Source organism: Zonotrichia albicollis, chromosome 14, assembly GCF_047830755.1.
Source record: "Zonotrichia albicollis isolate bZonAlb1 chromosome 14, bZonAlb1.hap1, whole genome shotgun sequence".
Taxonomy (NCBI): domain Eukaryota; kingdom Metazoa; phylum Chordata; class Aves; order Passeriformes; family Passerellidae; genus Zonotrichia; species Zonotrichia albicollis.
This window is the reverse complement of record NC_133832.1, coordinates 19312458-19339998: the sequence shown is the minus strand read 5'-3', so window position 1 is coordinate 19339998 and position 27541 is coordinate 19312458. Positions and strand designations below refer to the sequence as shown.

Genomic DNA, 27541 nt, shown 5'->3' with positions numbered 1-27541 from the left:
CTAGTTAATTTTAGTTGTTAGCAACACTCAGGCCCAGGTAAATATGGGAGCAGTAGCTTTACCTTCCATGGGGAGAAAAAAGCTCTGCAACCTCCAACACATTTTTCTATTCTTTTCAGGAATTTACTAAAACTAATTTTGAACTATGGGAACCTTTTCTGGGTCCTAATTTGAGCAGCTTGGTTTGAGCATTTGAGAGAAGGGAAGTGATGCCTCACTTGGCTGAGCAGTGCTGTGCTGGTATTTCAGGACGATGGTTGAAATTCTGGCCATCACTGGATCCCAGAGAAATGCTGCCTGAGAATGTCATGTTATTGATTGAAAATGTGGATAGTACCATCATATTCTGAAAGCCACAACAAGCAAAACAAAAATAATAATTCCCCAAATGCCAGCGTAATAAATAATGTACCAGGAATCATTTAAAGAGATTGCAATGTAGCCTCTGACAATTTCCTCTTGTGACATTCAAGAGATAGAAAGGTGCTTTTGCTGGGATTATTTTTACAAATACATCTACATAAATATTCTCAGCATCTCTCTCACATCCCTCAAACTGTTTGCTGTCATTCTACTCCAGGACATTTTCTGTTAGCAGGGAATTCCTGAACTTGCAGGGAATGGCACCCAGGTTTGTGCCCAAGGAACGTGTGATGCAGATGGAAAGCTGTCCCATTAACAGTGTAATTACTCTGCTGGGTTAATGGGGAAGCAAGGCTGTGTTTGCCTGTGTGAGCAGCTCCTTGGCCTCAGCAATTGCTCTCTGCTGCTGCAGCCACCAACAGCAGATGGACGAGCTGAGCCCTGCTCTCCAGCACAAGGGCACTGTAGCAGGTAAAATGTGAAGTTAGGCATACACAAATGTTCCTGATGTGAGTTTAGAGGAGAATGTGTGACTGACAGGCAGGCACAGAGAGGTTTATTTATATAAAAACAGGCAGTGTTGATGGAGGGTCCCTCCTCTGCTGCCATCCCTTGGGATTCCAAAGCCCTACAAGAAGCCACTTAATAAAAGGGGGACTAAGGAATTAAAACATTAAGAATCTTTAAATTTTGTCCTCTCCATTTCCTAGGCAGTGAATCTACAACAACAAATGAGTGAAGTGTTAAAAATGAATGTCATTGTCTGGCAAAGTAAATGAATATTACTGCCCAGCAAAGCAGGAACATGTGAATGTAAATGCTGTGGTTTACATCGCTGTGTTGTCCTAAAATATCTGTCAGTGCTGCTGCAACAAACAGAGCTGGAACAGTGCAAAAATTAGAAAGTTGATTTCTTTGACAATTCTTAGAGGTCCTGTCTGCCACCAGCCCTAATGTCTGTTGTTGTTACGTGGTGTTTCTGTGTGGTGCACAAAACGTCTGGCTTGAAGCAAAATATTGCAGTGTGTCAGACAAAACAAATTTAATACCAATCAGCTGCACTAATTGGAATGACAGTGACATTCTGCACCACACTTAGGAGAGGAAATACCTTACAGACAAGATCCTGACATTTGACTGAGATTCCCTGCTCAGGCTAACAGCATTGTCTAGAAATGCTGCAATCACAGCCCAGAATTCAAAATGTATTAACACAGTTGCTGTATTTACAAAATGTCTAAGCCTTCGGCACAAGAAATTCTGCTTATAGGAGGATCATTATTCTGTGAAGGAAGGATCTCAATTTAATAATGTCAATACAAAAAAGAAAAAAAAATACCAAAAAAATGACCAACCACACTACTGACCTAAAGTTACATGTTTCCTCTGATCCTATATTGAAATTCAGGGTTTGTGATATTATACCTTGTTAGTGCATGAGAATTAACAGCTGACAGTGACAATTATCTGGATTAAAAGCTGCTTTGGGATGGAGGCCATTCCGTTTTCCAGGTAGGACCCAACTCAGAGGTTGAGTGACTCCCAAACACCAAAAAACTCTTTCTGGATAAAACAGTGTTTTCAAGGGTCAGAATTTTGGGAATTCAGTAATTCTTAATGAGCTCGGGGCAGTATCACAGAGTGCAATCCCAAAGCCAGCTCCAGAACCTCAACTGTGACTGGCATTAAAAAATTCAACTTTGGCTTTCCAGAGGAATCTCGTGCTGAGATTCCCCTTAAAACTGAGAACTAAAACCAACACACCTAAAATGAGGATGTTTAAAATTCAGATCCCAATCTTTCTGCACTTTTTTTCTTGTCCTAGCAATTAAATAGGATAAAGTTTAATTAGAAAATATTTTAAAAAAAGCAACTGCACAGATCTAGGTACAAGAGAAACTTCCAGTGCTAAAGAAGCTCAGAGTGCTCCTGCCATGTTAGTTCACTGATGACTAAATTGGTTTAAATATTAGCTATAGTTAGAGCTGTGCAAAATAGACTTTGTTTTTCAGAAATTACACACAACTTTTCAATTTCATAGAATTCTGCACTGCCTCAGCTATGGGTTCCATTTTCAGTGTTGATGAAGAGGCTTTTGCATCAAAAATGCAAATATATACACATTTTGGATGCAAAACACTCCTTGCTTGAACACTCTTACGTCTGCTGTGATACTGGCCTGTTTGAGCTCAACAAATTTTTCTGTTCCTGGAACTTCACAGCACATTATGGGCTCAAACCAGCCCCACTTGGGGATAAAGAAAACATCCCTAAAGTTATGCAAAACATTCATAACAAAATGCAAATACTGTTTACAGTTCTCAGCATCTCAGTATAGCAGCTCATACTCTAAATTGCATCCAGCTAGCAGCAATATGGAAAGTTTTTAATCAGCCCTGTGCTGGGGGTTGGTGCTGCTGTCTTGCAGGAAGGCTGGGCCCAGAGATGGTGGATTTAGATAAATTTCACTTTGCCACCTGCAGAATGAGATTCATTCCCTCATTTCTCAGGAGGTTTTCTCCTCTGGGGGAGAGGAAACCAACCACCAACAGATTGGGTTTTAATTCCACCACTGTTAGAATGAATTGGGGCCAAAACAATTATTGCCATCACAGGCTGCTGGGTGGGCACAGATTGATGTATTTACATTTTACCAGGACAAGCAGAACACAAACGTCTGCCTCCCTCAGCCTTGCAGGGACGTGGCACTACAGGACATGCAAGAACACAAGCTCACACCGCTGTTCTCAAGGTGAAGAAAAGGGAAACTTAATTTCTGACTCCAACATTTATAGATTTCCAAAAGTGACAGCAGATTGGAGGGTGACAGTGCCACCTCTCCAATGACACTGGAAAAACCAACAGTCCATCAAATTCTCCGCCTCCATAAAGGAATGCAAAACAATGAGTAATTTACAGAAAGCTCACTACAAGAATATCCCATTAGAAAGCTTAGAAAATCTTAAAAACCCAGAGTAACAGGGATGCAGTGCTGGTCACTGCTCCCTGACAGAGCAGCACAGCTCCCCTCTTCCCCCACCACATTTACCCTGCACTAGGGAAAAATCCTCACTCAGGGCTCAAAGTTCCATTTCTCAGCATGTGCATCAATAAACCAATGACACAATAAACCAGTGTCAGCCCATCCCCTGGTCAGTGCTGCCTCCTCAAGAGATATCCATGAATCTGTCTGTCCAGCTCCCACCAAATTATTCTGGAGAGTGGGGAAGAGAAAATCCCATTGCAGAAGAGCCCATGGAGGTGCAGGGTGAGAATCCAGCCTTGCTCAGGTGGGTACCTTAGCTAAAGCCCATTTTCCAAGGGGCAGAGACAAGTGCAGGATGTTCTAAGAGCCCATCCTGGCCCACAGGGCTTGCTTGGGTGAATCCTGCCTGAAGGAGTGAAGTGCCTGCCAGGAAAACTGGGAGGATCTGCTGTCCCTGCTTCAGTTTGCTGAATTTTGTGTTGTGGGATCCTCTGAATCCTTCCCCCCCCAGGGAAATCCTCAGGGCTTTGCCTGGGAAGAATTTACCACAGAGTTTTCCCCACCCAGGTGGACAGAAAGGGCTTCCCCATGAAGTCTTGCACATCTTTAGAAAATGCTCCCACCTGTTCTGTTGGGCATTCCTTGCTTCTCCAGCTGGAAAATGCAGATGTTCACTGGGAACTCCAATCTTCAGCCCCTGGAATGGTGTGGAGAGCCACAACTGAGACAAAACACACAGTGAAAGGAGAATTGGCTTCACAGGTGGAAAAAACCTGAGGCTGAACAGAACCCTCCTGGTTTAAATCAGCCATCAGATTGTGCCTGATCTTCCACACCTGCTCCTTCCCAGGCTCAGGCACCTGCAACTGATCCCCCATGAAAGAAATCTGATGAAAATCAAAACCAAAGAAAATGATGACTGTGTTGGTGCTGGATTGTAACAAAAATTGCAGGCTCTGCCTTCATTAGGAGCAAACAGGGTATTAATGTGGGAAAAGCAGCACACTTTGCATGGAAAACATCTTCATGATCAAAGATCTGTTTTATGTAATTTGCTTCCTTGATTATACAAGGAACTCCATGCAGAAATATAGTTTTGCTTTACAGGAGAATTTGCATTAAAGGCTTCCCCTGCTCATCTCCCTCAGTTCCCACCTCCCTGATCAATGCACCTCTCCTCAGTGCAAGGGTTCATCACTCTGGCTCCAGCTGAAAGCCAAAAATGGGGAAATTAGTGAGCAACAGCAAAAACCTGAATAATCCCAGCAGTTTGCAGTACCTACAATTAAACTAGCATAACTTTTCTATCTGATATCTTAATAATATGCATAAATAGGCTTTATTGGAAGGCCAAAATTTTCCAGCAGTCCAACCAGGCCAAGACATCAGAGCTGCTGCCCAACAGATGTATTTTTGTTGCCCTCCAGGTTCTCTCTACTTTGCATTTGGTCTTTTAAATTTTGTGTTTTAAATGTTGTGTTTTAAATTCTGCCTCCCAGTGCTAAGCCTGACCCGCAGACTGGAGCCTGTGTGCTCACAGATAAATGGCTGCAAGCCTGAATCACAGCTGGGCCACGCAGGAGAACAGATCAAGAGACCTTTTATCTGCTGTGTCAGTCCTTTGCCAAACCCAGGAATCAGGAATATTCAGATTTTACAGGGCAGAACACATGGTGAGCTCAAGGCAAACACAAATGAATGGCAAAAGACAACACTTCCCTGGTAGAGCCCACTGAAACCCAGCGAAATGAAGTTTGTCCTTTTTAAATTGTTCCTTTGTGTAAAAGGGATTATACCACCTGTGATTATTGCTTCTTTAAATGGCCTCTGCTGGGCAAGTCAGATTACCAAAATGAAATTATTGAGGAAGAAAATACAATGGCAGATGCAAAAAGCCCCCAGAAGCACCTGAAAGAGTTTCTGCTGAATTATTTACAGTTATGCTCTTGTCCCCTCTTGTGAATTGTGTCTGCTCCAGTTTATGGCTATCACATTCTGAAAAACTCCAAGTGCAAAGAGCACTGAGCCCCTCACTTCAGCAGGTATGCAAGTAAGGTAATAAATGCAGAACTATTGCAAGGGCAAAGCAGCTTCTTCTGAGTCCAGATTATTAAAAATTGGCTATCTAGTTCCACCTTGTAGTCCTTTCTGGCATTGTGTGTTATTCCAAGTGCTGCTTTCCAGCATTTCCCAATGTGTAAATCAGGAAGTTCCTTGGGATGTTTTTCCAGCACGACGGAGAGCTCAGACTGACAGGGGATTATCACCATCCCTCACCACTCAGGAGTCAGAGGTTTGTCTCCCACTCTGCTCAACGGAGAGCTCTTTTCCACCAGGGTGTGCTTTAAATACCCCATGGAGCAGGACTGCTATACTAATAAAGTAATAATCAATTATGCTGCAGTGAATGACTGCAGATTGCCCACTGCCTGATGTGCAAACATAACGGGGATGGTTCAAAAGACACTCCCATTGTGCCTGGGGAAACTCACAGGGACTTGTCTAAGTCCATACCTGGAAATGTTTTCTCCCAAACGGAACCCACACCCAGTTTTGTGAAAAAGAATTTATGAAATAATTTTTAACCACCTGATACCACAATGAATTGCACTTTTAAGTTTCACATAATGAGTATTTAAAGGCAGGGAATCAGCTGCTTACAGGTAATTATGAGAAAACATTAATGTCATAAAGCAACAAATGCTCTATCAGCATGCACAGGATGCTAAAGAAAGCAATGACAATTTAATAAACCCATACATTGATATTAGCACTATCAAAAAACCCCCACAATTAATAATGTCTCAAGAAACAAAACTTATATAAAATTTAATATTTATGTGGGCATTTGCAGATGGTTTGGGGGAATGTTATATATATATATATATATACACACACATATATATTTATGGTGCCTTTCCCCATTCCTGGGCACATCCTTTTTTCCACATATTAAAGGTTACTTAAGGAGAGTTGTATTAACATGGCTGCTCATATTCATTAGGGTTATATCCAATTAGAATTCTGAGTAAAATTCAGTGCTATCTCTCTGTACTATTGTGCAGTTCAGTCTGTTGTGGTCACATCATTAACAGTTTTGAAGTGAAGAGTCTGTCAGGTTTCTGTTCTGATAAGACCATTCTGGGAATGAATTAAATAATTTGGAAAACATCAGCAATAGCTGTCTGACTATTTGTCTGCTTAGAAATTCTATACTGAAATCCAGCCTCTTCAAATAAATAGGGACCCATGGGATTTGTTCATTGATTCCCTTTTATTGTTATTTTTGTAAAAATTAAATGGTATCACCGTCATTTAATTGGGTTTTTAAAAATTATGTGATTTTTTGGGGTTATTTGGTTTTAAAGTCCTCCTTCATTGGAAAAGGCACCTGGTTCTCCCAATTCAAGTCAAACAGAATTGACACCTCAGAGAAAAAAAGAAGAAATCCACAAAACGACAGTAAGCTAAAATGGAATGTAATTTCAGCATGACAATTTTATACAGCAAACCCAGGCTTTGAGGTGATGGTACTCAACAGGAAATAATCATGGTAATCAAGTAAAACATTGTGCATCTACCAGAATCATGGTATGTATATCTTTATTACAGTTTTCAGAATACATGGATTAACAATGGCCAGGCTGTGATTTCATCAAATTCCTATTTTAAACATTACATACAAACACAGAGCTGTTTAAAAAATAGAAATGCATGAGCTTTGTCACCTTTTTATTTTATTTTTTTTTATCTTTTTTAATTTTTTTTTTTTTGGCATCAGGAGTCCTATGACTTCCAAAAGGGAAATCAAATGGTGCGTGGTAGCAGATTGACTGAAGTGTGATAGGTTATTGTTCATATTCTGTGGCATATGTATCACCTCAAACAGTGCTAAAAGCACCCCAAGGACAAATCCTTCTCCTTTCCCCTCCCCGTGGCACCCGTGGGTGCCTCAGGACTGCAGGGCGCTCACACCACTCCCTCCCTGCAGCACAGAGGCAGCACTGGCACACCTGGGGACACCTGCAGCTGAGGCATTTGGCTGCATCTGCTCGGATTCATTTTTTTTTTTTCTTTTTTAAGTTATTTTTTATTTACATTTCGTGTGCATGCGCGGGCGGGTGCGGAGACACCGCGGGGGAAGAGGTTCCTCACAAGACTTGTCTCAAAAATGAGTTGAAACTTGCAAATACAGTATGGCACATCAGAGGCGGGCCGGACATTGCTCAGCACATGTCCTGCCCGACCTTGCAGCACTTGGAAGGCAAACAGCAAAGTAGAACTCAGCCAAGCCTTTGCTGAATGGAAAAAAAGCAATTTACACACACAGGGAAGTTTGCTCCCACAGAACTATCACCTGTTTGGAATATTCACCAGCTAGATCATTCTCAGGGTAGGAAGGGCTGGAGCCACCCATCAAAGCAGGGATTGCCTGAGGGATGTGAAAGCTGAAGGCTGCAAAGTTTCCTTAACAAAAGCTAAAGGAGGGTTTCCAGAGCCAAACCTAAAACTCAGCCAGATTCTCAGAGTTTGGTGTGTTGTGGGATGAATTTAAAGCAGGTTACTAATGAATTGTGGCTTGGATAGAAACCATGAAAATATTACGTTTTTTTACAGCATTTGTCTGAGGTAGTACATATACCACACACAAAAATGCAAAAATATACAGATATTCATGATTATTTGCATATTACAGAAGGGAACTGTGGGAACGCTCTTGTATCTCAATTCTCAAGAAGAACAGATCATTTCAGATCACACTGCTCATAATGACCACAGCCAGCTGAAACCAGAACAAGGGACAGCGTTTCCGTTTGCCAGTGCCCTCTGAGCACTGCTCCTGTTCTGGTTTCAGCCAAAAAATCAGATTTATCTCGGGTGTGCTGGATGGATCCCTGTGGATCCCACACAGACACACAGGACAGGGCAGCTGCATTGCTCTCCCAGCAAACTGCACAAAACTGGAGCAGGAGGAGCCCAGCGCCTGCCCAGCCCTGAGCTCACACAGATACGGAACATTTGTACAGCACTGAAACTTCCCATTCCCGCGGCATTCGGAGGTTGGGTTCGATTCATCGCAAAGGTAAAATTATTTTCCTCTTAAATAAACTAAGAAATGTAAACAGTGTAACATCGTTAAAAAAAAACAAACCAAACTCTCTCGGAACTTGTAACTGGTAAAATGTGAATGCAAACAGATGTGCTGGTATATTGTTAACGTCATGTCTCAGAGGACAGAGAGTGAAACATAATTAGCAAGAAATTTATGTATGAACCCTCCAGTGATTTTCTTTCTGGGATTACTTTGAATACAAATATAATTTAACTGATATATTTCATTTTTTTTAAAATTAGAAAATAAGGCAAGTGCATTTCTGAAAAAGGTGCTACTCTTCTACACTTCTAGATAAACATGTGACACCTCTGAAAATTAGATCAATAATAAAAACATTAAAAATATCTGCAATTCAATATAGACTGAAAAACTATCAAAAGACAAAGTGACCAGCATCAATTTCAGAAAATATTTTAGACTTCATAAATACGAGCACCCTATATTTACATAAATTATCTTCTAAACTAGTTTTCCTTTGAAAGACACTTTCGTTCTAACAGATATGTCCATTAAATTATATAAATGTTTCAAATATGAAAAAAATAGTAGTAAAATAGAAGCATCAGATGATGTTGTTATTTTGGATTTGCCTTTTTTTCCTAAGATTTGGTTCTTGAAAATCTGTAGCCAGCTTTCACAGAGCTTTCAAAAAAAAATTATAACCCATGGAAATGAGAAACTTGTGCACTAATAACTACTGCTATCGTATAAAGATTCTGTGGAGAGCTTTTGAGTTTTCACATAGAAAGATTATACCAATACTTGTAAATCCCAGCAAAATGCTAATTTCAAAGTCTGAATTCTAAGACACTATTGATTTTTATAGACATTATGAACCTAATCCTTTAAACTGGCTTTGTACATTAAGCACATTTTTATAAGTGTAAATTTAATAGTTCCATTTCAAGAAGCAGGGCTTCAATACAAGGCTGGTGTTGACCTTGCACGAAACAGGATGGAATTCTTTAATTCTTTTTAGCTCTTACTGATAAACAAGGATAAAATCCTGTTGCATGCTTTTTTTTCTCTTTTTTTTTTTCCTGAAGTACCATACAACTCTTCAGTTTGTTCCTAAAGCCCCCAAACTGTTTAGGGAGAGTATTTAGTTGACAGCAAGCATTTCACTAGGCTTCAGTGGTATTCCTATGTTTAGAGCTATGGGCAAACCCCCTGTAGTCTTTGAAAAAACAAATAAAAATTACAATTCAATACTAGATTGAAAAGGAGCTGTATCTTTTCTTACAACAACGCAGTTTGTGATTGTGGGAATCTATCCCAAATTAGTCCAATAGTTTTGAGAGGATGTCAGCAGAGAAGCAAAAAGAATTTTCTGTACAAAGATGCTTGGCTCAAGCAGTAGTGCAAAGATCCACTGCCCCAGGAGCAAAGTCCCTCCAGAGCAAGGAGTTTGTGCACAGCAACCACTGACACCTCACCTTCCAGACAGCCTTTACAGACACTAAAAAACCCCAAGTGCCCCACAACCCCAGGCAATAAAAGCATCCACAATAAAATTTCATCAATCAGTGATAAGCATTAATAATCTGAGAACAAGTGCCAGCTGCTGCAGAGCATCCTGATCCTTTACAAACATCACAGCTCAGCAACTTTCGCAGTAGTTCCACTGGAATTCCACTCCAAACCCTCCATCCCCTCCCGGATGGGGACCAAGGGGACAGGGAGGGAGGATTTGATTTCCCCAGGATTCGTGCCAGGACAAACAGAGGCAGCTGCTCCCTGAGGAGCTGCAGTGCAAGGGCCTGGGCACGCAGGGCAACGGGAGGAGTTCCCAAAAATCAGCCTTGGTCACTGCCAGGCAGCGCTCCAGCTCGGAAATGGGTTGGTAGCTGCTGAACCCTCAGCACTAAAATCCACCAGTGGAGACCCCCTAGGTGCTTTACCTGAGAAACAGAGGAAAAACTCAGAGGCAGTTCTGAAAAACTTCGCCGTGTAGCTTGTCTCTAAAAACCTACACACAGGCATTTTAGCATCATCAAAATAGGACAATCACACTTTCCCCCAAACAGCTTTATAAAGAATATATAAGTGCACAATTAGAAAAATCCCTCCTTAGATACAGTGAAAAACATATTCTGCCCTTGATACAATTTTGGAAAAATCCTATGCTCTGTTTGATTTAATTTTTTTTTTTCTTTTTAGCAGTGATAAGTAACTACACCTCATCATATCAGAAGTGTAGATATGTGGTGTATCCCACTGGCAGCTGAATCCACCAGGCTTTACACTGAGATAAGGTTTTCAGCAACCTGACTGGGGCTATGTGTTGCCTTTTTATGGTTACAAAAAAGATTCTGATAATGTAGACCAGCTCATCTCTGAATTTATTAACATACAATTTTATTATTTTTCCTTTCATGTTCAAATCAGAACTGCAGATGGAATCCACAGCTGTACTCTTTCAACAGAAGTGTATTTTCTTACCCATATAAAACATAACCTAGAAATCCCCAACTCCTTTCATGTGAGTTGCCAGCTTAAACAAAAAGGGGTGGAAAAAAAGAAAGAACATAAGAAAATAAGATATATACCCTACTGTTTAACACTGTTTACAGATCTTGGTAGTTGGGGTAATAAGATACAGTATGTGGATTATTTTTAGCAACTGCTTTAAAATTACATATTCTTACACCATCTCATTTAATCAATACCAGTATTCCTTTATGATCATTGCCAATTTGGATGATAAACTCTTCCCAAAGCACATCCATTTCATTGTAAATAAAACAATTCATTAATTCTTTGGCATCAGAAGAATCATACAGCTGCAATTGCTCCGTTGTGTCGAGAACGAGACCTTTCCAAAGTCACTCGTTTGTTATCTGCAACAAAAAGAGAGAAAAAAACAAATCACCACAAGATTTGAAACACGGATAATGCAATGTCAAGAGGTTTTCAAACAGCCCTGAAAATCATTCTGAATGATATGTAAATAAGTAAGTAGGAGACTGGATCAGAGAAGTTTCACACTGCAGCTGCCAGACTGAGTTCAAGAGTTCTGCAATCAGCAATAAATTACTTTCTTGATCAGAGAAGCTGGGTGATAAAAGCATTGGGAGAATCCTGAAACGCGGTCCCCTTGGAAACAGCACATAATAAATACAATTCTGGATAAAAATCCTTCAAATTTTATAAATAATTTATGCAGAGAATCTCTGGAAAAATACATTTCAACTTTCATGGGAACGCACTGACCAGTGAAAACCTGCCAGATGCTCCAAGCCCAAAAGCCCAAACACCTCTCACTGTAATTTGGTACAGAGTTAAAAATAGAACAGTTAAATCAGCCACTTCCTAAGCATTTCCTGATCGTGCAACGTGAACAACTTTCAGTACAAAATATTGCCCAGTAATTATTGCAATGAATAATAAATATGTCTCTATCACAAGAAAACAATCACCAAGTACCAGCCACGCTCCTAAATGCCTTTACAATAAAATTTTAAAGCCATGAATGCACACACACACAGAAAGGGGCAGGAGATTAACCCCCACTCAGCGTTCTGCAGGTTTGCATCTTTCTTTGTGACAATGAGTTCCTGCCATAAACATTTTTTCTTTTTTTTTTCTTCTTTTGGTTTTGGTGGCAGCTTCCCTTTGACATTTTCTCCCCTGTCCCATTCAGGTGCTGCTCTGCACCATTCCTGCCCCTACATTGCTGCAGCACCAGGATGTCCCAACAGAGGGGCTGGGACTTGTACAGACAATATCATTAAGAGGTTGATGCATTTTGGGGCTGCCTAAACACAGAATTAAGGGAATAAAAAGCAGTTCTATTTATTGAAGGGCCTTCAGGGACATTTGGGGCAGACAAAGCCCACCCAAAATGGACCACAGGTTTCACACTTTGATAAGTTTGGGGCATTTGCATATTGGGGTTAATTTTCCAATTCCAGCTTCAGGTAATGAAGTCATTTACCCCAAATTTGCACCCCCAAACTCACTTTTGTTTCCATCTCAGGGCCTGAGGCAGTGAGGTGTCCTTGGTGCCCAGCCTGGAGAGGAATTGTTGTGTCTGCCCAAAATGGGAGAGCAGCAGCTCACAGTGTATCCTGACAGGGCACAAGTGACCAGCAGGACACCCCTCCTGGCTCTGAAGGGCACTGACCAGCAGGAATCTCCTGACAGGGCACTGACCATCAGGACACTCCTGACAGGGCACTGACCATCAGGAATCTCCTGACAGGACACTGACCAGCAGGAATCTCCTGACAGGGCACTGACCATCAGGACACTCCTGACAGGGCACTGACCATCAGGAATCTCCTGACAGGGCACTGACCAGCAGGAATCTCCTCCTCACAGGACACTGACCAGCAGGACACTCCTGACAGGGCACTGAACATCAGGAATCTCCTCACAGGACACTGACCAGCAGGAATCTCCTGAGAGGACAATGACCAGCGGGAATCTCCTGACAGGACACTGACCATCAGGAATCTCCTGACAGGGCACTGACCATCAGGAATCTCCTCCTCACAGGGCACTGACCAGCAGGAATCTCCTCCTGACAGGACACTGACCAGCAGGAATCTCCTGACAGGACACTGACCATCAGGAATCTCCTCCTCACAGGACACTGACCAGCAGGAATCTCCTCCTCACAGGGCACTGACCATCAGGAATCTCCTGACAGGGCACTGACCATCAGGAATCTCCTGACAGGGCACTGACCAGCAGGAATCTCCTCCTCACAGGACACTGACCAGCGGGAATCTCCTCCTGTCAGGGCACTGACCATCAGGAATCTCCTCCTCACAGGGCACTGACCAGCAGGAATCTCCTCACAGGACACTGACCATCAGGAATCTCCTGTCAGGACACTGACCAGCAGGACACCCTCGTGGCTCTGAAGGGCACTGGGCACTGCCCCAGGACGGGCTGCAGCTCCATCCTCAGCTATTCCACCCATTCCCCTGCAGCCAGGCTGGGCACAGGGTGGCCAAGGTGACCCCCAGAGCCCCCTCAAGCCCAGGCCCTGCTCGAAGCCAGCAGAGCCAGGCACGGGCAGGCAATTAAAGGAGACAAAGGAGTCATCTCTGTGATCTGTTCCCGGACAGAGAACAGGGGCTGCAGAATCAGCCTCCCCTTCCCTGCTCTGCGCCGGCACTGTGGGGAATTAACGGCTCCTTTAGCAAGATTATTAGTTCTTTTTATAGTTCTGCCTTGCCTCCTTTTCCTAATGAACCTAGCCATGCATAAAGTATTCAAATTACCCTAAGTCAATCTGTTTTGCATGGGCATAAATCTCTGTGCTGGTTGCAGTGTCACTAAGAGCTGGCAATTAAAGCACAGAGGAAGGGAAGTCATCAACTCCGATGTGCTGCTGCTCCTCCAGCAGCAAAGGCTGCACTGATACTGCTCTCAGTGGCCCCAAACATCAGCCTCAACTCCACAGGTTAAAAACAGATTGAGAGAGTATTAGAACTCTTGATTTTTTAATTTTTTTTTTTTTTTTAGATTTTCTCCCTTCATCACGCAGTTGCAAAGCTGGGCTGGGACTTCAGGCAAACACAAAGCCACAAAACAAAATAGTCAAAAATTATAATTTCCTTCTTCAGGTAATAAAATATTTTCTTAATACATTATGTGTTAAAACAAAGGCTTTCTTATGGTTTCATATCCTGATTCCTTGTGAAACTGGGTTGGGCTGGCATTTCAGCACTTGAGCAAGAATTTTGAAAAATCATTACATTTCTATCACTTTCAATATGCACATTCAGTTATCTCCAACATCTGTATTTACCTTTTGAATGTAACAGACCGTATTGAATACAGCACAAAGCAAGTCTGGCTCATAAACATGACTGACTATTCTGGCATAAAATCAACTATAACATCAATAAATGGTAAAACTCTTTCCTTTTGTAAGGGGGGGATGGAGAGGGAAAATAAGAGCAAGTTAAAAGTGGTTGAAATGCAATAAGAAATCATTGCCCAGGGCTCAGGTAGCTTTGAAAACATGCAAACATGACTAGAAACCATGATCATGGGTTCTGTGGGTGCCAGCCAGGCCTCCTGGTAACCCCACGGGGAGAGAATTGGATTTCTCACTTTAATCTTAGAAGTCCATTTCTTCTAAAAGCAGGGCACACCCACTCTGCTCCCATTACAGACATTATAATGTCTCAGAAGTGAGCACACGACCTTCAAAGTGGCCTCTCAATCTGCTGAAAGGATCTTGGAGCAGTGAAAGGTAGAAGAGTGAAGGATTAAAATGGGAAACAAAGCAGATTTTTATATCACAAAAGAATCCCCATCTTTTAGCTAGCTGGATCAAATGGAAATGAAGTCAATATAAAATTAAATGCTGAGGAATCAAATCAGCAGCTCCTTTTTAGTACACACAACCCTGGAATGCAATGGTGACCCTGCAAAAAACAAATGGACTTTGTTATAAAAACAATTCCTTGCTCAAGACTTGCACTCAGCACCAAGATGGGAATAAACCCTGCAAAATCTATTTTTCCTTTCCTCAACGCTTTTTCCTTTTTATTTTTCCTTTCCTTCATTAGCTCTGTTATTAAAAGAGAAGTCTCAATAGCTGCCACAGATTTATTAACCCAGCAGCTTGTTATCAACACACAACTCGGTTATACGAGGAGAAAAATAAATGGCACTTTGCACAACTGCAGTGCTAAGATTAAGTGACTTTTTCATTTCATTTTCTCCTTATCCACTCTTCCAGGTAGTAACTTTATGCACTCCTAATTACAAACCCTATTTTTTATGAGCAATCAATGCTAGTATTAATAGAGATGTTGTGCAGTCCAATGGACTGGTCATGACACTGAGAAATCTGATAAGGGAAAGGCAGAGTCTATAAAACCATACCTCAAAGGCACCTGGTTGGAATTTGCATCATTCTGCAACAAGGAAAAAGAAGTTCTCTTCTATCATTATCTCTCAGCCCTGAGATTAAAATTATAAATGTGTTACAAACTGCTACCCTGGGCTTGGTACCTTGTTTGACTCCTCTTTCCCCTCCTAAATCACCTCCCCAAGGTGGCAGAATTGACCTTTCCACAGCTGACAAAAATAATAATAATAATAATAAAAACTGTTCCATGCTCAGAGAAACGAGGTCCTGGTTTGACTTGCCTTGAAAATGATCACAGCAAGAAGGTAGAACTCTCAGCAGTTAATAAAATATTTAAAAATCCATCTTTTTGAAATAGTTTTGACTATGCAAAAGAGACAGAACTGTGTGCTGTAAGGGAATTTGTATGGCCCGTGCCTTTGGGAATCAATGAAAGCCTTTACATCAAACATTTATTTCTTCATTCATGTAAAATCTTGTTCACTAGGAAATCCTACTGAAACACATCTTGTTTTCATGAGCAACCAAAGGGAAAATACTCGTGCAGTCCCAAGCACTGCAGCAGTGAAACAGGGAAAACAGCAAGACAATTTCCTACAGGTGGGGAATGATGAAAAAATGAGGAAAGGACTCATTTTAGTAGGTTTAAAATGGATAAAGTGTCACAACAGATGGATTCCAAGGATCAAACACTTCATCTGTAAAAACTGGCATTTGCTCTATAGGAAAAGGTGAAAACCTGAATTTTGTTTTACAAGTATCACTTCTTTCTGATCAGGATAACCAAATATTTTCCAGTGTCACGGATTAAAATGATGACAAATTAGGTGAAATTCAATTCACTTGAATCTGGGCAGCCTCCAGTTTTCTCCTGGGGCTACCCAAGCACAGGGAAAACTGAGGCCAATTCATCATTTGCTGCAACAGCACATTGCCAACTGCTTGAAGGATCAACCCAAGTAATAATAATAATAATAATAATAATAATAATAATAATAATAATAATAATAATTATTATTATTATTATTATTATTATTATTATTATTATTATTATTATTATTATTATTATTATTATTATTATTATATTTTTATTTTATTTTTATTTTGGTCTAGGTTTTGATTGCTGTTGTTTTTATTTTATTATTAATATTTTCCTTCATGGACTGCAGTCGCCTCCATCACCTTTAGCATCCCACAATGAAAGGTACAATTTTTTTGGAACATTTTTTTTGGAAAATGGAATTGGTAGAACCTCAGGCAGGAGCAGAATTGACTCAGAGTAAACCAGCAGGGAGCTCCATCCCCACCCAGCTCCTCTTTAGCAGCTCAGCCCTGCCCGTGGTGCTGCCTGGCCCGTCCCTCTGACATTATTGCAGATCCCAACTGAGAAAAAGGCCAGGAAAGGAAATTAAGAGCATCAAAACTGCTGTTGCTGTCTGGAGCAAAACCCTTTCTGAGAGAAAATGGCTCTCCTAACCTCAATTCTGTTAAGATTTGGCCCATCTCTGTGAGATTTGATTTCAAATTGATCTTTCAGAATGTATGGCCCATAGAGAAAAAAAAAATAGCAATAAGGTAAAAATCGGTTATGGGAGAAATAGAGCCGAAATAACACTGCAGAAAAGGGGCTGAAATAGCTCTTTTCAAAAGATCCTTATTGCCAGCAGATGAAACAAGCAAATAAAACACTTTTCTAGCTGGGTTAAGGGGCACTGTACAGTTAATGTGCTTTCTGTTAATCATTAAGTATTTAAACCACTCTTATTTCAACCTAAACATGCCTGGCAAAATCTGACCTCAACCCTTTATAACCATCACAGCATCTGACATTCACTGGGATTTGATATTTCTGTAACCAAAAATGAGAACAGACCAAGTGATCCAACATCCCTGTTCTCAGCTTTTTGGGTTTTTTTGCTAAACAGAATCCCAAGTTCTTGACAATCAAAGTTAAATGCCAGGTAAAAAGGTTATTTTAGCATCAGTTTCAAAGAAAACATCGAGGTTTCAAACAAACCCTGGAGCTGTAAGGTCAAATTCTATAAATCCTGGTTTATTTTGGTGTAGGTCAAGACTTTCATGTGAAAGCTGAGTGATAACCTGGGTTTATAAATGTTATGATCGAGAAACAGAAACTTACCCTTAGGCCAAAAAGAAAGCAAAATGGTTTTGGTGTTTGCTTTTTTTGTTGGTTTTTTTTTAAAGCCCCCAAATAAGGACAGCGCAGCTGAACACATTAATTATAAAGACATCATTTGTTAACAATGTGCCACTGGGATATTTACAAATCCATTGATCTGTGAGGCATTGAGGGGGAAGAAAAGGTTTAAGAAGAAATCAGGAGGAAGAAAAAGCACCAAGGAGAGCTGCAGCACTTGAAAGGATGTGTCTGAAGGCTGAATGGTTCCTCCTCAGGAAAAAAGCAGAAACATCTCCCGAGTTATCTGCAGGAGTCAGGAGTGTCGTGTTCTGTGCAGAAACACCGCCTTCAAAGCTGTGAAGCCATTGAGGTAACACACAGCACCTTCACTTGAAGGTTTCCAGATTATTCTGTGTGAGCAGTTTCTCATGGAGAAGATATGTGCCTGTTTGGATCCTCTTTAACTTGCTAAATAAATTTGTTAATACCCAGCAGCGCTGTGGCACAGAAGCAGGTCTGAAATGCAGAGAGTTAAAGAATTTAAGCCCTGCCACAAAAGAGTTTTACTCAGATTAAAAGGGAACAAAGCCACGTCTAATCTCCGCGCTGCCACTCAGACCCAGCTTGCTGGGCACTGCTAATTGTAGCCTTTGAGTCCAAGGAAAATGCAGAACATCAGTAGAAAACCCATTTATTTGTGTCCTGTGTGTTAGACACAAAAATGCTTGAAAAGGGAATAATGTGGGAAGTTTTAATGCTAAATGGCATGTGTGATGACATTTACCAGCTCAGCTCAACCCAGCTGTGACCACGGCCAATCCAGCGTGGCAGCACAATGAATGTCACACTGCTGCAGCCCAGAGTGAGGATATTGCCCATCTGTATCACAATTCCAATAAAGAAATAAATACTTACCCTATTTAGAGCTGAAGTTCAGTATTTGTAGGATGACAAATGGATTTGCAAACCCTATTTTCAAGTAATCAGTTTAAAGGAAATTCCACTATTGCTTACTCTGGGCTTAAGATTTCCAAACCACCCGAAAAACAAAGAAAGAGCTGGCCCAGTAAGATAAGATTCCTTAAACCTTTAAATGATCTGTTTAATATTTTAATTTGCCTTTGCTTTCTTTGTTAATAGCACCGCTTGGGATGTGCAGTGAAAGCTCTTCCACAAGAGTTGCACTGGAAAAGCCTTAGCAGGAGAAAACACATGCCTGCCTCAGGGGTTACAAGACAAATCAATCTATTTTTCTCCTTTCCTCCAAGGGTAATTGGCCTTTAAAATTACAGAGAAAAATAGGCCTTCGTGTCAGCACAATGCAGGCACATCCACAGCCATTTTCCATTTCTTTTTCAGTTGGAATTCTCAGCTGAGAGGTAAACTTATAAAGGTGGAAAAATAAAAAGAAGATGAAGAGGAACGATTGCATCAGTTCAAATCCCCTCCAATAACAAGCAGCACTGTGACCAGCATTTGAGGCTGGAATTTACTGAAACCTGCTATGAATAGCTGTCATTTTCCTAGGCAGTTTTTTTTTTTTATTCTTGATTGTGATAAAATTTTCTCGAATTTTTGTGACAGCCTGTACTGCTGGCATTCATGGAGATTTATCACAGAATTTAGTCAGACTGAGGAGTTATAATTATTGCTTCATTTCCCATAAAATCTCACAAAGTAATACTGATTTTTACCTCATTCTTCTGAAATTGCCTTTTTCAAGGAGCAATCATGGCTGTGAATATTCCTAGAATCCTTCTGCTGTTCTGTACATATAATCACCTGCAGACTCATTTTCAGCCTTTGAATACTGGTAAATTGTATACAGTGCATTTAAATTGGCTAATAAATTGTTTGATAGCAGTGAAACTCAGATGATAGTCTTCTCACTTTTCTGATTGCTATTAAATCTGCTTTGCAATACATTAATCACATTCTACTTTTAATAAGAGATTGTCACGTGAAAATATTTCCCTGTGCATAAAGATGAGTAATCAGCTGAGCTACAACTGATACATAAAAACAAGAACAAAGTTGAAAAAAGTCAAAACAAGTTGGTGTTTTAAATCCAGAACTGATATTCCCTGAAAGCGTCCCGGGAGCACTAAACCATCGACGTGACCTCTCTCCCTGGGAGTGTGAGTACAGGTGTAAAGCAATTATTAGATTTGATATCTGAATGAACTCAGGTTCCCATTAGAGCCTGAATGCTTCAGTGACCCTATTATTTGCCTTCCAGTGCTCCCAGACCTGATCAACTTAATTATTCTGACTAGTGAAACATTTAGGACATGAATGTGGGATTTGTTTGAAGCCAAATGAGACAAATGAAAGTACTTCAGAAAACAACTCCAGGTGAAGAATAAGACATGTGAGAATCGAATGTGTCACATCCAGCAAGGTCAGGACTAAGTAACAGTAACAAAGAAAAAGAGAGAGAGAGATCCTTGGCAATAAAAATACATTTATTCAGATATTTTTCCCTTGAACTTCTCATTTGTGACCTCTCCCGCATAGTGAAAACATTTAGCTGATGAATCAGAAGGGTAAAATAAGTTCCAGAGAGTAAATTGTCTGCTTCAAGTGCTGAAAAAATCCAAACCTCAAAACACAGAGATTGTGATTCTTCTTTCATGACTACACACACTTTTAGTAGATGTCCAAAAGTAAAAGCAGAGCCTTTACTCAAAAACCTCCTCATGCCAGAGAGGGCAGGTCTGCTGATGTGAAAGCTGTGTTTCCTTGGTTTAATTGTCCCTATTTCCCTGCCAAGGAAAAGCCTGTGACACTGCAAAACCCACGTACTCCCATTTCAAACAGATCTGCCTGGTGCTGATCCGCTGTTCTCTCCATCAATAATGAGATTTAAAATGTCCCATTCCCAGCTCCCCTGTGAACACCTCCACCCCTACAAGCTGTACTTGCTCTGGGGGTGAGGTGGCTGGAAGGTCACAAAGCAGGGCAGGGAACACAGACAGGGACAGGTTCTGGATGGGAAATGCACAGGGAAGGTCAGAGTTCCCATCCCTCATCCCACTGAAACTGTCCTGAAAGGAGTCAGACTGAGAGCCCAGGGCTCCCTGCATCCCTCATCCCACTGAAACTGTCCCGAAAGAAATATTACTTGAACTTACTTTCTTTAAAAGAAACAATTACTTAAAATTACTTTCTTTAAAACAAACAATCAATTAAGTAATTAAAAATAATTACTTTATTCTCCCAGCCTTGTCTGGCCTCTGTTCCAGGCAGCCACTCCAAGGCACCAAGGGCAGGTTTGCCTTCAGTTTTATCTTCCCTATTTCCCAGCCTCTGCACTGCACTGGTTTATAACTCTGAATCCATATAAAGTGCCAGCAGCTCTCCCTCAGCTCAGGCACACACAGCAATCCTTTCCCAGCCCAGAACCAAGGACAGCACTGCAGCTTCAGCCCCAAAAACTGCAAAAATGGCAAATTGAGGAGAGCAAACAGGCAGGGTGGGGCTGCACAACCTGGAGCTGGAATTGAGCAATGAACCCCAATATGGAAATGGACAAAACTTCTAAAAGTGTGAGAATTCCTGACTCAGGGCCCAGCCTGGGCCTGAAAAGAGGTATTTCCTACTGGTAAATGTAAACTGATTTTTCTCCATACCCAGACAATGGCAATATTCCCTGTAGCCTGCAAAAGTCAGTATTCTGTATTTTTTATGCATCAGAAAAATATTCTCTCTATATATATAAATATATATATATATATATATAAAACCCACTCTGCCAGAACTTGTAGGCTACAAATAAAACGAAATATTTTAAATAATACAATAAAGGCAGAATATCCATAATTATTTTTTTTTGATTAAATAAAATATCAGCATTTTTTATTCATGGCTAGGTTAACATTTACAATTCAGCATTTTGCAATATTTAAATGGAACTGAATATGCTATGAGAAAACTTAAAACTCCATCACTGCTGTATGGCTGGCTGGCACAGGCCATGGCTTTCTGTGCCCATCTGCATTTTAGCACAGGACAGGAAAGAAAAGCTCCTGTTGCAGCCTGGCAGGATGATCTCACCAGCACCTGACACCTCTCTGCACCCCCAGCTGAGAACAACTCCATCCTCAAAGTCACTTTTAATCTCTATTATTTGCATGTGCACCTTATGTGAATGTGAAACTGTTGCTTATTAAAATAATTCATACAGGAAAGTAATTTAGACTATACATGGCAGGCTCTGAGGTAAAATATAATAACTTTTAAGAACTTAGGAGTCTAATTTCTTTCTTGGCTGAGCATGGACAACCCCATTATGATGCAGAGTGAGAAGCCCGTGCTCACATAAAGCAGAATTCGACCCTTTCTGTTCATATAAAGAATAAAAATATAGAAGCAGTTAATGCTGGGACAGGGCAGCAAGGTGTCCCTGAATAGCTCCAACAGTGTTTCCATTGATCAACACGTGTACCTGAGCAGGGTTATTTCATGTGCTGCTCCAAATTCACTCAGGGTTTTTCTCTCCAGATGCAGGAGGGCTGAACCAGGCCCCTCCTTCAGCTCCCACAGCAGGTGGGGATGGAAAGAGTGAATATAAATATATTGACATTCTCTGGGGCTGCAGGGGAGGCAGCAGCAACCCCTCCCACAGAGGGACCCAGGAGGAATTTGGGATTTAAATTGTTCTTCATCCTTGTGCAGGCTGGAGTGGGACTGAAGGATGGGGCAAGGGGGGCTTGGCTGTGTCTGAGGCAGCAGAACGGGCTCAGAATGGGCTCAGAACAGCTCAGAACAGCTCAGAACAGGCTCAGAACAGGACCCTGCTGTGAGAGGACACAAAAATGAGCAATTTGGGGACAAACCTGTCCTCCAGCATGCCCTGAGCACAGGGAGCCGGCCTGGCTGACCAGGGTGAGCATTGCTGGCTGAGCTTCCTCACTCTCACACGGAGGAGATTCAGGATCCCCCATCACCTCTTCAGTGCCCTTAGACTGGAAAACAATGATTTGTGCCACAAAATAATCATTATCTCCATTTCCAGTTCTGTTCCCATCTAGAGATCTTATTTAGAGCACCACCCCAAAACTGGTTTTACCATATAGACAAGGAAATTCTGAATTTGGGTGAAAGAAAACAGAAAACAGTCAGGAGTTTCTCACACAAATTTTAGGAACACACACAAATTTTGCTGCTGGATAAAATGATTAGGAAAGTACAACCTTAGTGCCACAAAAATCACATTAATCCATCAGCTGGTTTTTTGCCCAAAGCTGGTAATGTCCTTTAGAACGATGTTTTGCTGTATATAAACACTTTTCACTACAAGCTCCTTCTATTCCATCCCAGGGAATATTTTTTCACGCTTGGACTGGTTTCATCTTCAGCAATAACAAAGGCAGAGCGTTAACAGTTCACACCTCTTTGTGACTCACTGGCCTTTATTTTATCCAGCAGCCCTTCCCTGAGCTTTCTCTCAGCTCCCAGCCCAGGGTTCTGATTGCTTTTAATCCACTGTGCACCAGCAAAGCCCATTTTGCTGAATTAAACGTCTGATCAAAGGACTCGTTACCTTTTTTGTTTGTATCCCCTTTAAAGAGATGTTTCACACAGGGTTTTCTGTAAAACAGGGCTGAGGCTTGGCTGCACTTTGATGATAACTCCTGCTGCTGCCCAAGTGTTTCTTTTTGCCCTGGATACTCAAGGAAACAATTATAAAAACTTACAGGAAAAAAAAAAAAAAAAGAAAAAATGACATTTTTGATGCTCTTAAAAATGCTTCATCAGCTGTTTATCACGACTGGAAAAAAAAGAAAAAACTAAAAAAAGATAGCAAACTCCTCCAATTTTCCAACCTAATATTCCGATAGAAAATAGCAAAAAGCGGAAATAGTAAATAAAAGAGAGCTTGTATTTCAGCTTAACAACTTGCAATTTTTCAGGCTTTGGATACAGAAAGCCATCTCCAGGGACTTTGCTGTGAGGATGGGGACTTTTTAAAATATGGGGTGGTTTTAATTCTATGAAATTCACAGCTGTGATTTTGGAATTTCCTACTCAGCAGCAGCAGCAAAGCAAACTGTAGATGAAATATTTTCAAAAGGTTTACTACAAAGTTTGGTACAGAGATTTTTTTTTTTCCCCATAAACTATGCAAATCTGGCTACTTATATTCCAAGAGTTCTACTGACTCAGTTTAAGGCAAATAACTATTTCATAGAACAGCATGCTTGCAGAGGGCTGGAAATGATATCTCACTCCAGAAGGGAAAAATCCAAGGAAGATAAATACTCTTAACTATGCAAAGTATTTTCAGATGCCTTTAAATTTTTTTATAAGAAAACAGTTAAATACTCTTGGAATGCCAGTAGGAAAGAGCCAAAGTGCAAACTGCAATCTGATTTATTTGGTTTATTTTGAGTTCTTATTCAAACCCAAGCCTCGTGCACTTCAAGTCCAGCCCAGCATGAGAGAGCCTCAATATCTGCAAAGTCCAGCAGGAAGGATTAGAAAATGTCACAACACCTTCAGGGCATGGCAGATCCTTAAAATAGAGAATGATTCAAGAGTTTGAACAGGAAAAGTCCAGCAGGGAGCCTTCAAAAAACCTGCATCAGGCTGGAAGGTCTGTGAGCCTCCCCTCTTTAAAATATCATCCTTTTTCTGCTGCATTCTCACCCACATGGACAAACCTGGGCACAGGAGGGACCCTCCAAAAGTTACATAAAAATGCTCTGGGTAATTTAAAATAAGTTTATATATATGTACATAAATGTATATTTCAGAGGAACGCCAATTCATGCTTTTTGACAGGCTAGAAAAATGATAAACAGCTGATATCCAGCATTTCTGACTTTCCTTTGACATAGGTAATGTCTGGAAATTCAGAAGCTTTGCAATAACTCAGTGAAAATGGATCTCACTCCATTTCTGGTCACATTGGGGCCCTTGGACTTGGATTAGCAGCTGAAAACAATTATGGGTCTGCAGTTTAAAGACAACACCTAAGACACTACTAAATTTATTAAATTTTAGCATTTTAAACTCATTCTCAAGCATGTAAAACATCTCTGCCATCTGAAATATGAGTAGAAAGATAAAGGTCTAAAAATGTTCTCAAAACCCAATAAAATTAGTATTAATTGAAGTTCTGATAGACTGACTAAATGAAGAACCGAAACGTTCTTCCCGCAAAAAGCAATGAAATGTAATATTAAACCATTTTCAACACTTTCCCCAAGGCATTTTTCAAACAGAGAAGTTCAGGTTTAGGGTAATTATACAGAGCAATATGGCTCCAGCACATTCTACATTTTCTGAAAATACATGATTACACGAGGTATTAATTCTTGCCCAGGAAGATTTTTGAGCACTGCCACAATTTCCGCTTTTCCCTGGATGCTCCCTGGGCAGGGCCATCCCCTGCACACGGGGCAGGGGGATCAGGGAGCATTTGTGCTGCTGACAACATTCATTCCATTCTCATTCACCACCACCAGCCCTCTCAGCTTCAATAAGGCATTAACAGCACGCTGCAGTATTTTATGATGAAATATCTATGTACATTTACAGATTATTTTGACTTTGTACACCTCAGAGTTGCTTTTTTTCTCAGTTTCTGCTGAGTTTGCTCGTAATAAAATGATTTTTTTCAAATAATTTCACTTCCAGTGATTTATTTCTGCCTCACAAGATGAAGTACAAAAGGTTCAGTCTGCTGCTCAGTGTCCCCTCTTTAGGGAGCAATAAGGAAATGTGATATAAAGTTTCAGAATCGTTGTAAAAACAAAGCAAGGCAACGGTAACCATGAGGAGTTCATGATTTTTGTGTGAGTGAGGATATTTAACAGGTTTATCCCAACTGCACTTTGCCAAGAGCTATCTGCTGAGACCCATGACAGAGAGAAAACTGCTTTGCATATCAAATTGTGTCACCAACAACCCATCAGCTTTCTAAAAAAGAAAAAATAAAAAAAAAGGAGGGTCTTCACACCAATTTGTCACCGAGAAAAATAATTTACACCCACCAAGTCCCAATAATACGTTTGGAAGCCTGTAGGAAATGCAGAGTACTCTTATTTTTGTAAATAAAACATCAGTTAACTTACAGAGCAGCTAAATCCACAGGTACAACCTGATTTTCCCCAAGCTGTTTTACAACAATCCAACCACTGCAGGAAAGAAAATGGAATTTATGGAGGAATAAATGGAGAAACAGACCCGGTGTGTGTGGTACTGGATGGAGGGGAGGTGCCAGCGCTGAGAGGGGCAGAGAAGCCGTTCTGAACAAGCAGGAATCCTTCCAAAAGCTCAAATCTCATCTGAATCATCCCAGCAAAGCAGGATGATCCCTGCATCTCCCCAACATTCCCAAAGCCAGCCCCAGACAAGGAGCAGCAATGTCATTTCCAGCCCTATTTCCAGAGCAGCACGTGAGGATGGATGAGAGCAGGAGGTTTTCCAGCCCTCCCTCTCTCCCCAGTGAAAGATGTCTGGCAGAATTATTCCCTGTTCATCTCAGCGGTGCTGAAAATCTCACTGAGTATCTTTGAAAAATCCCAGGTCAAATCCAGAGTCAGCATTTGAGCAAAGCACTGAGCCCTGGATATGCTGGGTCTAATCCTGGCACTTCAGCCCCAAGTTAAGCTGCCTTTCCTTCCTCCTCCCTGAAAGTGGCTTTATCATCCAGCCTGCCTTGGTGCAATTAAACAGCTCCCTGCCTGGAACTGACAGCTGATGGAAGCAGACATTAATTCTTATCCTACAGAATTGATATTTAATCTATGATACTAATATTGCCCATCTCCAGATAATTCACTAAAATCACTGATTCTTCTGTCTGCAACCCCATGCCTTTGCAAAATCTGCTTTTGGTACAAAATCCTCAAATGAACTCAGGTCATACGGGCTCTGGAAGAAAGGAGGAAAGGAGGGAAGGAGGAAAGGAGAAAAGGAGAAAAGGAGAAAAGGAGGAAAGGAGGAAAGGAGGAAATGAAGAAAGGAGGAAAGGAGGAAAGGAGGAAAGGAGGAAAGGAAGAAAGGAAGAAAGGAAGAAAGGAAAGGAAGAAAGGAAGAAAGGAGGAAAGGAAAGGAGGAAAGGAGGAAAGGAGGAAAGGAAGAAAGGAAGAAAGGAAAGGAAGAAAGGAAGAAAGGAAGAAAGGAGGAAAGGAGGAAAGGAGGAAAGGAAGAAAACTCAATCTATGAAGATGTTTTGTCCTGCTTTTCCTTTCAGGTGAGCTGCAGACAGATCGCTGCTCCTGTGGGCTACAGAGACGCTCAAGGACTTGATCTTGGCTCATGTGAAGAGAAGGACTGGGAAAGGACCCAACAACAAAAATCACAAAAATCACAAAACCTGAGTCAAACGTTCTTGGGCACAGCCAGGAGGTTAACCAAGAGCCAGCAGCCCAAATCTTAAATTAAAAAAATGAAAGCTTTAATTTATAAAAAACCCCCTATTTTACCCAAGGGATGGGGTGCCCAGGAGCTGGGCAGCCCAGCAGGAGATGAATCCCAAATCCTTTCAAACATTCCTCACACCCATCAGCTCACCAGCTCCTGGCAAGCACAGGGAGGCATTCAGAAATAATAACTATTACCATTGGTTATTTTGGGCTTGTCATTAGTATTTACATCCACACTCTCAGCAGCTCCAAATGCCAAGGCTCCTCTTCCAGTGATATTTTTCAAAAAGGAAAGGGCTTTTATTTTTTTTTTGCCAATTTATCATTTCTAATCTGTTCAAAGCTTAAGCCAGAACTCTTCAGTGAGACTTCTTCATAAATAACTGTACAAAATTAAAATAAATTAACATCTATTATTTGGCTTCATTCTTAAAATAGTTAACATATGCCCACGGGCTGGAGCATACACTGAAAAAATAAAGCAAAGTTTTAGAGAGGGGATTTCACCCCTTTCTGAGGACTCAGAAGAAATGGCAGAACCAGGATTCCCAAAACCACCAGCAATGGCCCAGAATTTAATAGATGTGAAATACAATTAATACTATTTTCACAACTACAACAGTCATGATCAGGGAATGATTTAGGGTTTCCAGAATCCAGAATTTCCCTAAATCAGCTCTCAGGATCATCTTCAGCATTCACCCAGAGAGAGAGCTGGGCA

The 27541-nt window shown here is 41.0% G+C and overlaps 1 protein-coding gene and 1 long non-coding RNA gene across 6 annotated transcripts in view; one reads left to right on the top strand and one right to left on the bottom strand.

Moving 5' to 3' along the window:
* Positions 1-6811: 6811 nt before the first annotated feature.
* The window catches only part of DIAPH2 (diaphanous related formin 2), a 168826-nt gene continuing 148096 nt past the window's right edge, over positions 6812-27541 (bottom strand). For all 4 annotated transcript variants that reach the window (XM_074551318.1, XM_074551319.1, XM_074551320.1 and 1 more), the window contains one exon: positions 6812-11305. In XM_074551318.1, the coding sequence (XP_074407419.1) occupies positions 11241-11305 (65 nt within the window). In that variant the 3' untranslated portion in view covers positions 6812-11240. The remainder of the gene's footprint in view (positions 11306-27541) is intronic.
* Positions 12901-21244, top strand: LOC106629783 (uncharacterized). Of its 2 annotated transcripts, XR_003381807.2 has the most exons (4): positions 12901-14044; positions 16417-16507; positions 17509-17813; positions 18584-21244. It is a non-coding gene; the product is annotated as an uncharacterized LOC106629783 (long non-coding RNA). The 2 variants fall into 2 exon arrangements; XR_001333173.3 differs by lacking the exon at positions 16417-16507.